Source organism: Trichosurus vulpecula, chromosome 1 (assembly GCF_011100635.1).
Source record: "Trichosurus vulpecula isolate mTriVul1 chromosome 1, mTriVul1.pri, whole genome shotgun sequence".
Classification (NCBI taxonomy): domain Eukaryota; kingdom Metazoa; phylum Chordata; class Mammalia; order Diprotodontia; family Phalangeridae; genus Trichosurus; species Trichosurus vulpecula.
The window spans coordinates 338,600,298-338,615,161 of record NC_050573.1 but is presented as its reverse complement, the minus strand read 5'-3'; the positions used below and the strand labels follow the sequence as shown (position 1 = coordinate 338,615,161).

The 14,864-nt window shown below is 35.6% G+C and overlaps 1 protein-coding gene across 1 annotated transcript in view; it reads right to left on the bottom strand.

Annotated features, from left to right (window-relative positions):
• Window positions 1-14,864, bottom strand: part of DNAH5 (dynein axonemal heavy chain 5) — a 314,391-nt gene that overhangs the window by 230,273 nt on the left and 69,254 nt on the right. Inside the window, exons 16-18 of the mRNA XM_036745231.1 lie at window positions 14,244-14,450; window positions 7,256-7,427; window positions 2,652-2,797 (exon numbers count right to left, since the gene is read on the bottom strand). Of these exons, the coding sequence (XP_036601126.1) occupies window positions 2,652-2,797; window positions 7,256-7,427; window positions 14,244-14,450 (525 nt within the window). The remainder of the gene's footprint in view (window positions 1-2,651; window positions 2,798-7,255; window positions 7,428-14,243; window positions 14,451-14,864) is intronic.

The window sequence follows — 14,864 nt, the reverse complement described above, 5'->3', positions numbered from 1 at the left end:
TAAACTGTACACAATGATGGCTGTGAGAGCATATTGATTTACAACATACAAAACACAAAAAAAGACAAATGAACAAAGATAATGTTAATACCATTGATATATTAACATTATCTGGGTTCTATTGTATTTTTATTTATTTTGTAATATATTTCCCAACTCCATTTTAATCTGGTTCTGGTCACACTCAGTTGAGTTGCTGGGGCAATGTACCTCCTGGCTGCGTTTTTGACACCTCTGAGAGGTGGGGCAATTTGACTAGGGTCACAAAGTCAGTATATGCCAGAAGTAGGACTTGAACCCAAATCTTCCTGGTTGCAAGGATAGCTCTCTACCCACCAAAATAAACAAAAACAGTGAGAAAACAATCCCTGTCTTAAAGGATCTCACATTCTAATGTGGAATACTACATGAATCCAAAAAAGTCAATACAGAATAACGCATGGCTAGATGGAATATTAACAATTTGAAATAAAAGGAAAGGCTTCAGTTGAGAGGTAAAGAAGAAAACCTTAAAGTAGTACAAGTATTCTAAGAGCTGGAGAGGAGGACATTCATTCCAGCTCTGGAGGGCACAGCTTGCGCCAAGGTTCCAAGTCAGGAAATGGATTGTGGGAAGAAGGGAACAGCAAGTAGTCTAGAACATGTGAAGGAAAGTAATATGAAATAATTCAAGCCATTAGTAGCATGTGGCTCCGTGAAAAACTTCATCTTTGGAGTTATGTCTCCATTTCACATTCAAATAAAAAAAATTATTAAGTCCCCATTATGTACCGAGGGATGTGATAAGCACTACAAAATGAATGCTGCATGGTTCCTGCCCTCATGAAGTTTATAATCTAGTAACTTATTCTCCTCTTTCCCTAATCATTCCTTTTTCTCTCTTTCTTACAAATGCCTCCCTTTACTTGTCCTCTTTAATGAATTTTGTCTCTTGCTATTTTTTGTCATCCTACTTTACCTCCCACTCTAGTAGAATCACTGAGTGAGCCAAAGAAATTAGTAAAATCACAAGAAAAGGAAGAAAAAAGAAAGGAAAATTTGGGAAGATGTTTTTAATTTATGTCACATATCACTCATCAGCTCCTCATAGACTAACATCATTGTTTTAAATTTCATCCAATTCACAATAGAGTGGTACATTTCTGAATAATAATAAAATAAGAATGTGTCATCCAGTAGAAAAATTATTGCAATATTGCGAGTTACAAGATTGCCAGTGTTTGGAGAATGCATTCTGATCGTGATCATGAACATGATCATGAAAAGCTTAGATGACGTGGCTATTCATTTGAACTCATTATCCATCTTTAGTCTGGCATTCAATGATCTCTACCATAATCTGATTCCAACCTACTCCTCCGGTCTTATCCTACACTAATTCCTAACATTTGCTCTAGCCAAACTGGTCTAACTCACCATCCTTTGTATACTTCTGTGTTCTCCCAACTACTCAATTTTGCTCAAACTATTCTTTACACACACACCAACACACACAGACAGACAGACAGACGCACACACACACACACACATACACACACACACACAAATATGCATTATATCTTTCTTGTTGACCTTTTACCTATCCTTTAAGACCCAGCTAAGACATTATCAATTTGTGAAGCTTTCTCATAATCTCTCAGCTAGAATTCTTCAATTCTTTCTGACAGCATCCGATCTCATGATACACTGAGATCTTCCTATCTATTTAGCATATTATACTTACATTATATTTTTCTTTGTACATGCCATCTAGATTGTAAGCTCCGTGAGGGCAGAGACCCAATTTGAGCTTTGTATGTCTCCTACTGCCTAAAATAGTGGCTACTAATCACAGCTAGCATTTATATAATGCTTTAAGATTTTCAAAGAGCTTTACAAAAATTATCTCACCTGATTTTCACAACAACACTGGGAAAAAGGTGCAATTATTATCCCCATTTTATAGGTGAAGAAACTGACGCAGGCTGAGGTTAAGTGAATTGCTCAAGGTAATGTACCTAGTAAGTGTCTGAGGCTGGACTTGAACTCAGGTCTTTCAGATTCCAAGTCCAGTGCTCTAGCTGTCATACCACCTAGGTGCCTTCTGTCATTACCTAGCTCCCTGTCACTGTCCATTACATAGTAAATTCTTAAATGTTTGTTGAATGAATGAACACTAAACTATACTACTAAAAGTAATATTTAATATCATCTTGTCTCTAAGAGAGGTTTTTGTAATTACTATAGTTATTAAAAAGTATTTAAGGACTCCAAAACTGTGTTTAAAGAATAAATTTTGTAAAATCTATTCAGAAATCTTTTTAAACTGTATCACCGTACCTAATTAGACTTGGGTTATTCTAAGTCTTATAAAATATTTTTGTCTCTTAAAAAAAAAAACTTCCAAAATATTTCCTACTGAATTGACAAAGTATACAAAGTAACAGCAACTTCAGTTAACAACGAAAGTGATGTCTCATAACTGTCTAGGAGTGACTCTTCTATTACCTTTCCTCATCTGTTTCCAGTCACCCCATCTGTAAACCATCTATAAAACAAAAAACTGGTTTAGATCAGCCTAGCACTCGTGTTATGTTTCATGAAGTAACCATTACTTTTAGGAAAACAAATCACAAAACTATTTTTAAATGAAGACTCCATCTTAGTATAACCTTTGTCATTTGGAGAAACTCTTCACAGGTAAGTGGCTCATCCTCAGGGAGTTTGCAAAGAGGCACATGACTCATTTCTTCCAGAACAGCATCAATACGATATTCCATCAGGTCATTGACCCGATCAAGAAGCAGTTCCACCTCACCTTTTGAAAAAAAAATCATCAAAGAAGAATGTTGATGGAAGAATTTTGCAAAACTGAAAACAAAAATAATCATCAAAATAGTATTAAAACCAATTTTTAAGCAAGGGTATCTATAAGAGTGGTTGCAATAATTATCACTATTACATTTCCTTTGTAATCACTCCAGTGAAATTCTACACATCTAAAGTCCATAGAAGAAAAGGTCATTTGTAACATATTTTTAGCTATTGTTTCAATTAAAAACAATAAAACACAGTGAAAGCTGCTATGTAGTTAAAGTCTATAGTCTTTGAAGTACAAAAACAATTTTAGGCTTTTACTATATCTCCCTTAGCTCACACTACTTCCCTACAGAAAAGAAAGCTTAGATCAAAAGTTGTAAATTAGTGTAAAATACTCATGATGCATTAAAATTATGTATGTGGTTCTTTAAATAATTTCTCTCATGAAGTTTCAACATTCTAATCCCCAAAACTGATAGTATACAAGTTAATAATATTTTTAATCTTACCTAGGAGCCCACACAAGGATCTATCGTAGTATACCCAGACATATAACATAAGTTGTTCAGTCATTCCCCACCTGAAGGGCAGCCCTTCAGTTTCTAATATTTTTATATGAGAACACTCATTATATGAGAACACTCATTGCTCATAATACTTCACCATACAATTCATATCAGCTCTTTTTACAAAAAAAGTTAAGTTTTTATTCCACCATTGTTTTCCAAAACTAAATTGCAAAAAGAAAAGGTACAATAGAAACATGGAGACAAAAATGGATTTCTTCCAAAATTGCCACAATGTATTAGCTAGCTCTTTTGCCAACTGAAATATCATATCCCAAGCCCTTTCATCCTTTAAAGTAGGGACTACTAAATCTGGTGTTATACTGACCATGTCTCCAATGATATTTGAATTATTTCTTTTTGGCTGCTTGAAATATTTCTCCCTGCCCTAGGAGCTCTGGAATTTGCCTATAATATAGTTTTCATTTTGGGATTTCTTTCAAGAACTGTTTGGAGTCTCTCAATTTCTATTTTACCCTCTGCTTCTAGAATATCAGGGCAGTTTTCCTTTATAATTGCTTGAAAGATGACATCGAGGCTCTTTTTTTTAATCATAGCTTTCAGGTAGTCTGATAATTCTTAAATTATCTCTCTTGAATCTATTTTCTAGGTCAGTTGTTTTTCCAATGATATATTTCATATTGTCTTCTAAATTTTTCATTCTTTTGATTTTGTTTTATTGACATTCGATGTCTTATAAAGTCATTAGCTTCCACTTGCCAACTCGATTTTTAAGGAATTATTTTCTGCAGTGAGCTTTTGTACCTCCTTTTCCATTTGGCTAATTCTACTTTTAAGGAGTTCTTCTAGTCAATGAATTTTTATATATCTTTTTCCATTTTTCCATTTCTGCTTTTCAAGGCATTCTTCTCTTCATTGGAATTTTTGTCTCTTTTATCATTTGGCCTATTTGGTTTTTAAGGTATTGTTTTCTTTGGTAATTTTTGTGCCTCCTTTACCAAGCCATTGACTCTTTTTTCATGATTTTCTTGCATCATTCTTATTTCTCTTCCCAATCTTTCCTTTACCTCTCTTACTTGATTTTTTAAAATTCTTTTTGAGCTCTTCCATGGTCTGGGACCAATTCATATTTTCCTTTGAGTCTTGGATGTGGGAGTTTTTACTTTGTCATCTTCTGAGTTTATGTTTTGATATTTCCCAATACCATAGTAACTTTCTATAGTTAGGGTTTTTTTCTGCTATTTACTCATTTTCCAGCCTATTTCTTAACTTTAACTCTTTGCTAAAGTGGGGTTCTGCTTCTGGAGTGGAGGAGACACCATCTCAAGCTTCAGATTTTTTGTGCAAATAATTCTGGGGACCTTTAAGTTTTCAGCTCTCCCAAGGTGGTATGATCTAGGGAGAGGTTACTACTCTCTTGGCCTGTGATCTGGTCTGTGAGTGACCACAAGCACTCTTTTCCACTCTGGAACTGTAACTCAGGCCCCCATTACCCTGAAGCCACAAGTTCTGATGTGCTAGTGCTCCTCCTTGCCCTGGGATTGAGATCCAGGACTGCGAACCAGTATAGGCAATGAAACAGAGTCTTGTCCCCAGTTCCAACAAAGGGAACCCTATAACCTTCTGACCAGTTGTCTGACCCCCTTACTATCTGTGGGCTAAGAGGTCAGGAAACTATCACTGCCACTATTGATTCAGTCACCCCCAAGAACTGCTCCTGGTTTAGTTGGGTCCAGTCCATACTAGCACTGCCTGTGTTAAACTGCATTCCACTCTCACCCTGGTGTCACAGATCTTTCCTGCCAACCACCTAAGCTATCTTTGGCTGGATAATTATTTCATTCCATCCTTTTGTGAGTTCTGCCACTCTAGAATTTGTTTGGAGACATTATTTAAAGATATTTAGAGAGTTCTGGAGGATAGCTTAAGTGATTCCCTACCTTTTCTCTGCCATCTTGTCTATGCCTCCTGAGACTTTTTTGTCTTTGAGTTAAAATGGTATTATGCTGTTGAGTGGAAGATCATGCAGTATAAACAGCATTTGACTTAGATTCAGAAGAAGTGAGTTAAGTGGCTTCTACCACTTAATATCTGTGTGGCTTTGAGCATCTGACACCTAACCAGGCATGTATAGATAAATGTTTAACAACTGACTCTTGAGGGAAAAAATATACTACAAACACACTTTCTATTTTAACTTTATTATTGACATTTTCTTAAGTCTAAGCAATCAACGAACAGTGACTAAAGCCATGATTTGTAATGTTTGATATCTTCCAAAATGTAAATGTTCACACTAAAAATTTAGCAGTTTGTTCTCTTAGTTAATATGCTGGCTCCAGCATACCCCAGAACCTACCCTATCTAGGCTTCTGTTTCCTTTTCTATAAAATAAGGGGGCTAGAATAGATGGCCTCTCAGATACCTTAGAGCTCTAGATCTAATATCCTTGAATCTTATGATAATTTCCACATTGACTGAGTTTCCTAAAGCATTAAATAGACTGGACATAACTTTAATAGCCATAAGTAGCCAATTTAAAGTTGAATCTAAGAAGGTAACAAAAGAGAAATAGATAAAGAGAGACATCTGGAATAGATGGGAAGAATGTAGATTATAGAGTATGGTCAATAAAAGAAATCTTAAGAATCAAAAGCTTGGAATGCTACTAGGGAGAATTTGTTGATTGCCTACTATGTGCAAATATGAGATATGAGTCTTGTCCTTAGGGACTTTATCATGTATTTGAAGAGATAAAACATACGAAATAATTAAATAATAAATTATATAGTGCTAAATATAAGTACAAATTAATATCAGGAAAGGAAGAGATGAATATTGATGAGCTAGAGAGGTCAGATAATGCTTTAAAGAAGAGATGTAATTTGAAATGAGTTGTTTTGATTTCAGCTTCTTCTAAAGATAAGCAGACTGGCTGCATAGAGATCATAAGGGAAGAAATTCCAGGTTGAGGAAATATCATGAGTAATAAAACATTTCTAGTTTTTGAAAGAAATCTTCTCTATCTGAAGACTCTGCCTAAATAGCCTCTTAATGTTGAGGAGGGGGAAAGTCCATTTTAAAATATGCCCCATAAGCATTATTTCCTTAGCTTTTCATTCTTGTGGTGATTTTATGTTGTGCCCTTTCCAGAATTTTCAACATTTCTCAAATTATAGAAACCAAACTGTGTTGGATCCTTGAGAAAAAATTGATATTAAGAATAAAAGTGAAAGTAAATATAAAAATCTTCATTTCAAGTTCATATTTTAAAGCAAAATAAAAAATTAATAAAAGAGAATAGATTTGTCTAATTCCAGAAAACAGAACCTATGAGAGTCAATAAATCCTTGAACTATCTTGGAGATGACTTATCATATATTTTGTAAAAAGCAACTTCTTTGCTTGGGGATACCATTGCTTTTCCTACAACTGGTAATAAGACGACATGATGATGGATCAAACCTCCCTCCTCTTGGTAGGGAGGTCATTGATTAAGGGTGCAGAATGAAATATATTTTTCATACGTAACCAATGTGTGGATTTGGTTTTCATGACTATACTTATTTGTTTCAAGGTAGGGCTTGAGGAAAATAGTTATAGCAACATTAAAAAGAAAAGAGTATTAATGAACTGTTAAAATATAAATAAGAGTGAACAGAAGGAAGATCAGAAAGGGACAGAGACCAGCAGAAAAGCACTAAAACTACCATACTAAATTTGCACTATGCCAAAACAAAGTTGTACATGGTAGATAGTCATAGTTTCACACGTAGCCATCATTTACTGTTCTTAACATGTGAAAATCTTGGTTGAGGCTCAGAAAGTTCTTCATAATAAAAAGTTTTTAAAAATACATGACTGTTAAATATTGGAGCACAAAATATTTGAAAAATCAAGCAATAATGAATAAATCCACAGAGACTTACCGAGCACTCTAAAAATGTTTTCTAAATATCCTTCAATGTTCATTGATGTCCAGTTCAGTGAAATTATGCCAGGTTGGATAGCTTCATCTACTTTAGCCAAATGAGGAACCATCAATTGTTCAATGGCAGGTTGGATTTTTGATTTCACTCGCTTAAATTCTGCCAGCATCATCTGAAATGAAATAGAGTTTAAAACATCAATTAATGCTGTAAGACTTTATCTCTATGAACTACGTAAAGAATTTATGACTGTGAATTTAGGGATTCTGCCCCTCCTCCTACAATTTATTTGATTTATAATCTGGGACTGAGTCATTAAGCTATTTCATTCTGCTTTTTTTTATTTGTTGAGTAGATGCTTAGATAGTTCACAGAATTATCATAATTCTTAACAAGCAAATAACTTAAAAGCACGTCTTAAGTTCTTTAATTCTTTTCCTTATTATAAGGCCTGACAGCATTCTCTTCCCGTCATATATCAGCATATAGCAGAAGCTGTGTATAAGGTTTTTCCACTCTTCAAGAAACCCTTGCCAGGTCCTCAACTTAACTTCTACTCTTATTTTAAGCTATTCTGGTAATCTATCTCTGACTCTTCATGTTAACATTCTCACAGTCTACTTCTGACTGTGATGTGGGCTTAGCCAAATATGGCCTAATTAATCATTAACAATTGACATTCATGTAGACATATAGGAATGGGGACAGCGTTAGGGAAAGGGATAGAGATAGCAATAGTGACCCAAGGAGAGGGACAGGCGGATGTAGAGACTAGACCTGTGATTTCATGGGTATTGGATGCTTCCGGGGAGGGATTTCATATAGCAATTCAGGTCATCCTATTCTCTGCATTTTATATTCTTGGAGAGTTGCCTAAAGCACATCGAGGCTAAATGACATGCCTAGAGCCAGATAGCTAACACATCAGATGCATGATTTGAACCCTGATCTTTCTTACTACAGGGCCAGCTTTTATTCCACTATGCAAAGACTCCTCTCTTGTCAAAGCCTGCCATTTACTTTCTTATACCTCCATGTGGGTAATTGTTTTGCTTATAAAATTTTTTTGCAGAAATGGGAAAGTAGGCTTATGGGTTAGGATTTGCTCATTTTCTTTTGGTCATTTTTTAAAGATGATAATAAGGTCCAAGATTGTACCACATATCATGTGAATGTATCCCTTAAAACCATCAAAAGTGTGTTGCCTCCAGGACAGAACTCTTCCCCATATTCTAGGTCTAGTCCAGTGGCTCATTCCATCTTTGTTCTCTTCAATACCATTTCCACTTCCTAGGAGTTGAAATAAAAGGCCTCCACTATTTTTTCATCACAGAAAGAGATTAGAAAAACCTCCATAGACCTTTTTTCCATTTTCTGAGGATTTGTTACCTTTCTAGTTTCATCCTTAAATTCTGTGGAATGACTTTGCTTAGTTGGTTCTTGTCAATCCATTGTTTCTTGATGTTTTGTGAGGTAATATTCTGAGGCAGCTAGATTGCCCAGTTGATATAGTGTGGGACTTGAAGTCAGGAAGACCTGAGTTCAAGTCCTGACTCAGACACTTACTAGCTGTATGATCTTAGGCAAGTCGTCTAGCCTTTCTGTGTCTCAATTTAGTGATCTATAAATTGTAGATAATAATAGTACCTGCCTGATATTGTTATTAGGATGATCAAATGAGATAGCATATATAAACTGCTTTGCAAAAGTACAGTATGAATGCTAGCTATAATCTTCCTACAACCTATTGTATAAGATTTATTAATTCAGAGCTGCACTTATCTCTCTATTTAGTAAGAATATCAAAGATTTTCTAAACTGTTTTGGACTCTTTGTTGTAGCAATTAATTTGCATCAGATAAACTCTTTTATGAAATGGCTAATTATTAATGTCCACTGTTCCACCCATTTACCACTTTTCAGTGTCCAGGGATCATTTAAACAGGTAAGATAAGAGTTGTTTTAGTCACATTCCATCTCTTTAACTCACTTTTATTCTACTATTTTTATAATAAAATTTTTACTTTTGCTCTAACAAATTAATGTTCTGACTGCACATAGAGCTGATTTAAGAATTTCTCTATCAGTTAAAATACAATCTTATGTTGATGGTGTTTCTTGGTGCATAATGCATCCAGTTTTTACAAAGAAAATATTCAGGAAATATAGGTATGTAGCTTATTTGAAATCTACCAGCCTTTGACCTCTCTTATGTCTTAATTCTGACCAATACTTTCAAATATATTTTTAACTATCCTTAACTACACCCACCTTAAAGTCACAGGTATAAAAGTCATCAAGTATTAAAATATATGTTAACTTAATTTGGACAGGCTTATTGTGTTTTTCATGTATCTCTGCCTTCCCATCCTCTATGACAAATATTCATCCATAAGATGCAATTATTTTTATGGTGGTTTGTTTTTCACAAATACTAATTACTAGTACTGTAATATGAGATAAGCTAATGTCCTATGAAATTGTGTTTCTTGTTGCCCTTGGACACATGACAAAAACCAACTTCACCAACTCCTTAATTTACAATTCAAAAAATTTGTAAGCAGTCTTAGCTGCAACTTCCTTTCATCTTCTAGTTTCATGTACAGTAAAAAACACCAAGATTAATATGATTTGATCACTCTGATGGTATATCTTTTCATCACCCAATGGTAAAGGACATTATAACCAGAATGCAAGAAGTTATAATAAACCACCAAATTATTCTTAATAACCTATGTCCCTTTTTCTACCACTCTGCCACCATCCATCAAACAATAAGTCAACAAGTATGTTAAGTGCCTCCTAAATAACAAGCATTGTGCTGGATGAAATAACATAAAAATAAAGAGGAAACAATATCTGCCCTGAAAGAGTTCATATTGCACTAGTGAGATACAATATGTTCACAAATAAGGAAATATGGAACATATTCCAAATAAATACGGTTATTTGGTGAGATGGGGGGAGCACTCATAACTGAAGCAAATCAAGAGAGATCTCTAAGGAAGTGCCACTTGAGCTAATCTTTGAAGACACAGAGGGATTTTAGGAACACAGGAGAGGGAAAAGAGCATTCTAGGTACGGGAGACAGCTTTTGAAAAAGCATAAAGTTTGAAAATGGAATGTTGAATATAGGAAAATATCTAATAGGACTGTTTGTCTGGAACATAGAGCGAATGAAGGGGAATAATACATAATAAACTTGGAAAGATAGCCTTCAGCCAGGTTTTAAAGGTTTTAACCTAAGGACATTTATTTTATAGTTTCATTTTTTGTTGTTGTTGTTTTTTTTTTTTTTTTACTGGAGCTATTAGGAAGCCAAAGAAGCTTCATAAGCAGAGAAACAACATTGTGAGAATTATTCTTGAGGAGTATCAATTTGACAACTGTGTGGAATATGGATAAAAAAGGGAGAGATTCAATATAATGAAACCATCTTGGATTATATATGGTGAACACAGAAGAGAGACAAGGAAAAAGAGAGAGATCTTTGAAATATACATATATGGTTGTGGGTAGGACACAGATGAAGATGCTTCAAAAGAGACTTGGAAGCATTTTCAGACAGTTAGAAAGGAACTGAGACAAAAAAATGTCACAAAAACTAAAGAAGGAGAGAATATCTAGAAAAATAGTGGCCCACAATACCCAAAGCAACAGAGGTCAAGAAGGATGAGCCCTCGCAGGCATAGTCAAGATAAGAGAGAGTTGTACAGACAGCAACTGGACCAGCTGAACTCTTCCAACATTCCCTTCCAAAAATTTTAAAATAACTCCTCAAATCAAATGTTGGAGTGGCAAAGCCAACAAAAGGTAAGAGTGAGACTTTTCCCCGCATAAGACAACTTAGGAGATTGGTAGGAAAGGTCTGTGACACCGGCATGGGAGCCATCCTGGATTGCACACTAATACCAACAGCAAGGGCCTTGGAGGTGGTTGCCAGTGGAGGTGTCAACATCAGCTCCATGAGCTCTCAGCCCAAAGCTGGTCAGGGGGTCAGACAACTAGTCAGAAAGAAATTGCAGGTGACCCATTGCTGGCAATGGGGACAGGTGGAGCTGATTAGCAACTCTATTATCCATAAGCAGTTTTGAGTCAAAGTTCCAGAGCAGTGAGGAGCACTAATGCTTGGGGCCACAGAAGAGCAATGACCCTGCTCACAGTTCCAAAGCCAAAAGGAGCCCTCGCACTTGCTACTGCAGAGGAACAGAGGCTCTTCCTGGGTAAACACCAGAGCACAGACCAGAAAAGCCATGAGAAAACCTCTCTTCAGATCACACCACTTTGAAAGCACAAAAAACTTGTAGACCCCCAGAATTAGCTCTGAAAAGATCAGGATAAAAAAGCATGAAATTTGGAACAGTGCTTTCCTATTCCCAGGTGAACAGAGCCCAACTTTAAAATAAAGTTTAAACACAAGAAATAGGCTAGAAAAATGGGCAACAACAATAATAATAATAATGGCAATTTGACCATAAAAAGCTACTATGGTGACAGGGAAGACCATGACATAAACTTAGAAGAAGATAACAATGTGAAAATAGCCACAAGAAAAGCCTTAAAGAAAAATGCTAATTGGACCCAAGGTCAACAAAAATTCCTGGAAGAGTTCAAAAAAAATATGAGTGGTAGAGGAAAAATGGGGGCGGGGGGTGAGAGGAGCACAAATGCTGCAAGAAAAATATGAAAAGAGAATCAACAGCTTGGTAAAAGAAACACAAAACAATACTGAAGAAAATAACACTTATAAAACAGAATTGGCTTAATGGTAAAAGAGGCACAAAAATTCACTGAAGCAAAATTGACCAAATGGAAAAAAAAAGGACTACAAAAGCTAACTGAAGGGGCAGCTAGGTGGCAGTGTGAGTAGAGCACCAGCCCTGGAGTCAGGAGGACCTGAGTTCAAATCTGGCCTCAGACACTTGACACATGTACTAGCTGTGTGACCTTGGGCAAGTCACTTAACCCCAATTGCCCTGCCAAAAAGAAAAAAAGAAGAAAAAAACTAACTGAAGAAAACAATTCCTTAAAAATTGGAATTTGGCAAATAGAAGCTAATGATTCCATGAGACATACAGAAACAAAAAAATAAATTCAGAAGGATAAAAAAATAAAATAAACTGTGAAATATCTTATCAGGAGAAGCAATTGACATGGAAAGTAGATCCAAGAGAGATAATTTAAGAATTATCAGACTACCTTGAAAGCCTTGATCAAAAAGAGAAAGAGAGAGAGAGGGAGGGAGAGAGAGGGGAAGAGAGAGAGAGAGAGAGAGAGAGAGAGAGAGGAGAGAGAGAGAGAGAGAGAGAGAGAGAGACATCATATTTCAAGAGATTATCAAAGAAAACTGCCCCAACATCTTAGATAAAGAGGGTAAAATAGAAATTGAAATAATCCACCAATCATCTCCTAAAAGAGATCCCAAACAAAAACTCCCAGGAATATTATAGCCAAATTCCAACTTCCAGATGAAGGAGAAAATGCTTCAAGAAGCCAGAAAGAAACAATTCAAATATCATGGAGTCACAATCAAGATCACATAAGATTTAACAGCTTCCAGGTTAAAGGAATAGAGAACTAGCAATATGATATTCTGGAAGGTAAAGGAACTAGGACTATACCCAAGAATAACCTACCCAACAAAACTAAATATAATCCTTCAGGGAGAAAAAAGTAGATAAAAATAGTAAAGAAATAGAGAACTTTCAAGCATTCCTGATGAAAAGACCAGAGCTAAATAGAAAATCTGACATGCAAACAGAAGACTCAAGAGAAGCATAAAAGATAAGCATGAATGAGTAATCATAAGAAACTCAATAAAGTTAAACTGTTTGCATCCATATATGGGAAGATGATACATGTAACTCCTAAGAACTTTATCATTAAGGCAGTTAGAAGGAGTCTACATAGATGTAGGGCATGGGTATGAGTCAACTAAGTTGCGATGATCTCTTAAAAAAATGAAGGAATGAGAAAGAGGAATGCCCTAGGTGAAGGGTTAGGGAGGGGTAGAATGGGGAACTTTTTCTCACATAAAAGAGATGTGCAAGGAAGAATTTTTATAACAGAGGGGAAATGGAAGTGGGTAGGCAATGCTTGAGCCTCACATCAGAATTTATTCCAAGAGGGAAGACCATATATTCACATTCAATTGGGTTATAGAAATCTATTTTACCCAGTAGAGAAATAGGAGAGGAAGGAGAGAAGAGATGTGGAGGGATGATAAAAGGAAGGGCAGATTAAGGGAGGCAGAAGTCAGAAGCAAAACAGACTTTTCAGGAGGGACAGAATAAAAAAAACGAGTGAAGTATAAACAGAAGAAAATAGGATGAAGTGAAATGCACAGTTAGTATTCATAATTGTGAAGGTAAATGAGATGCGTTCACCAAGAAAACAGAAGCATTTTTATCCTCCAGCTTCTATGGGATAAAGCTATGAGAGAAGGAATAGGAGAAGAGAGGACTTGAGCCAAATTTTTAAAAATGTAGACGTGATGGAGGTGATTGGGTGGAGAGATGGGAGGAGTATTATATTAATAAAGTTATGTCAGAGATTAAATAGAGTGGGGGAGAAATTTGGCAAGATCTGGAAGAAACTGAGGAAAGTTTGAAGGGAAAACAATCTCCCCTGGTCCAGATTCTACTTCCTGTTTGTCATAGCAGAAAGAACACTGAAGTAACCAGATATTTGAAGATCTGCATTTCAGTCCCGGCTCTGTCACATATTAACCATATTACTTAACCTCTCTGAGTCTCAGTTTCTCCAGGTGAAAGATAAGTATAATATTTTTTGCTCTGCCTGAGGATCAAATGGGATTATATATATGTGAAGAGCCTTGAAAATTGCAGAGTATTGTACCATAAGGCACTGTCATTATTTCTTAGTCACTGAAATGATGCCTTTAAATATGTGTAGTAAAGCAATCAAGAAGAAAAGATAAAAATAAAAGAGATACACTGCTATTTTCTAGCTCTAAAATTACCATACCTTTATTTGATTGAAATGCTTCTTGTAAATTTCCCGTTTCTGGTAAAAAGCACTTGCGAATGGTGGGATTTCAAGACCCATCTGTGACATGCACTCTGTTTCTCGAAATAATGTTAATATCTCAAAATCAAAATTGACAAATAATTCCCCTGTTTCTGGAGCTCTAACCAATAAGGAAGCCCCAAGCCCAACCTTAGTTAATTCAGTCTGTGGGAGAGAGAAAAAATAAAAATAATTAGCAGAGCAATGTGCAGATAGTATGCTTAGCTCAACCGTTTTCGCAATGAATTCCTTTCCACTGTTGCTCAAGAGATCTATAATTTGATCCTTTCAAATGTGTGTGTGAATTGACACTTGCATAGGTCAATTTTGCATGCATATCCTGAACAGCAATGAGAGCTGATTTCCATCCAAATGTTCAAGTAACATATTTTAGCTTTATTTCCTTTGATTTATCAAGAACATGCAAAAATATTGCTCCCCATATTAAAGCCTAGGGTGTGATGTGTGATGTTTAATTCTCCATCCCCTGGGAATTCTACTCTAGGGATGGGAAACTGAGAGTAAAATGAACTATTATAGTTCGGCTTGGTAGTACTTAATAATACTTAATCATCATCT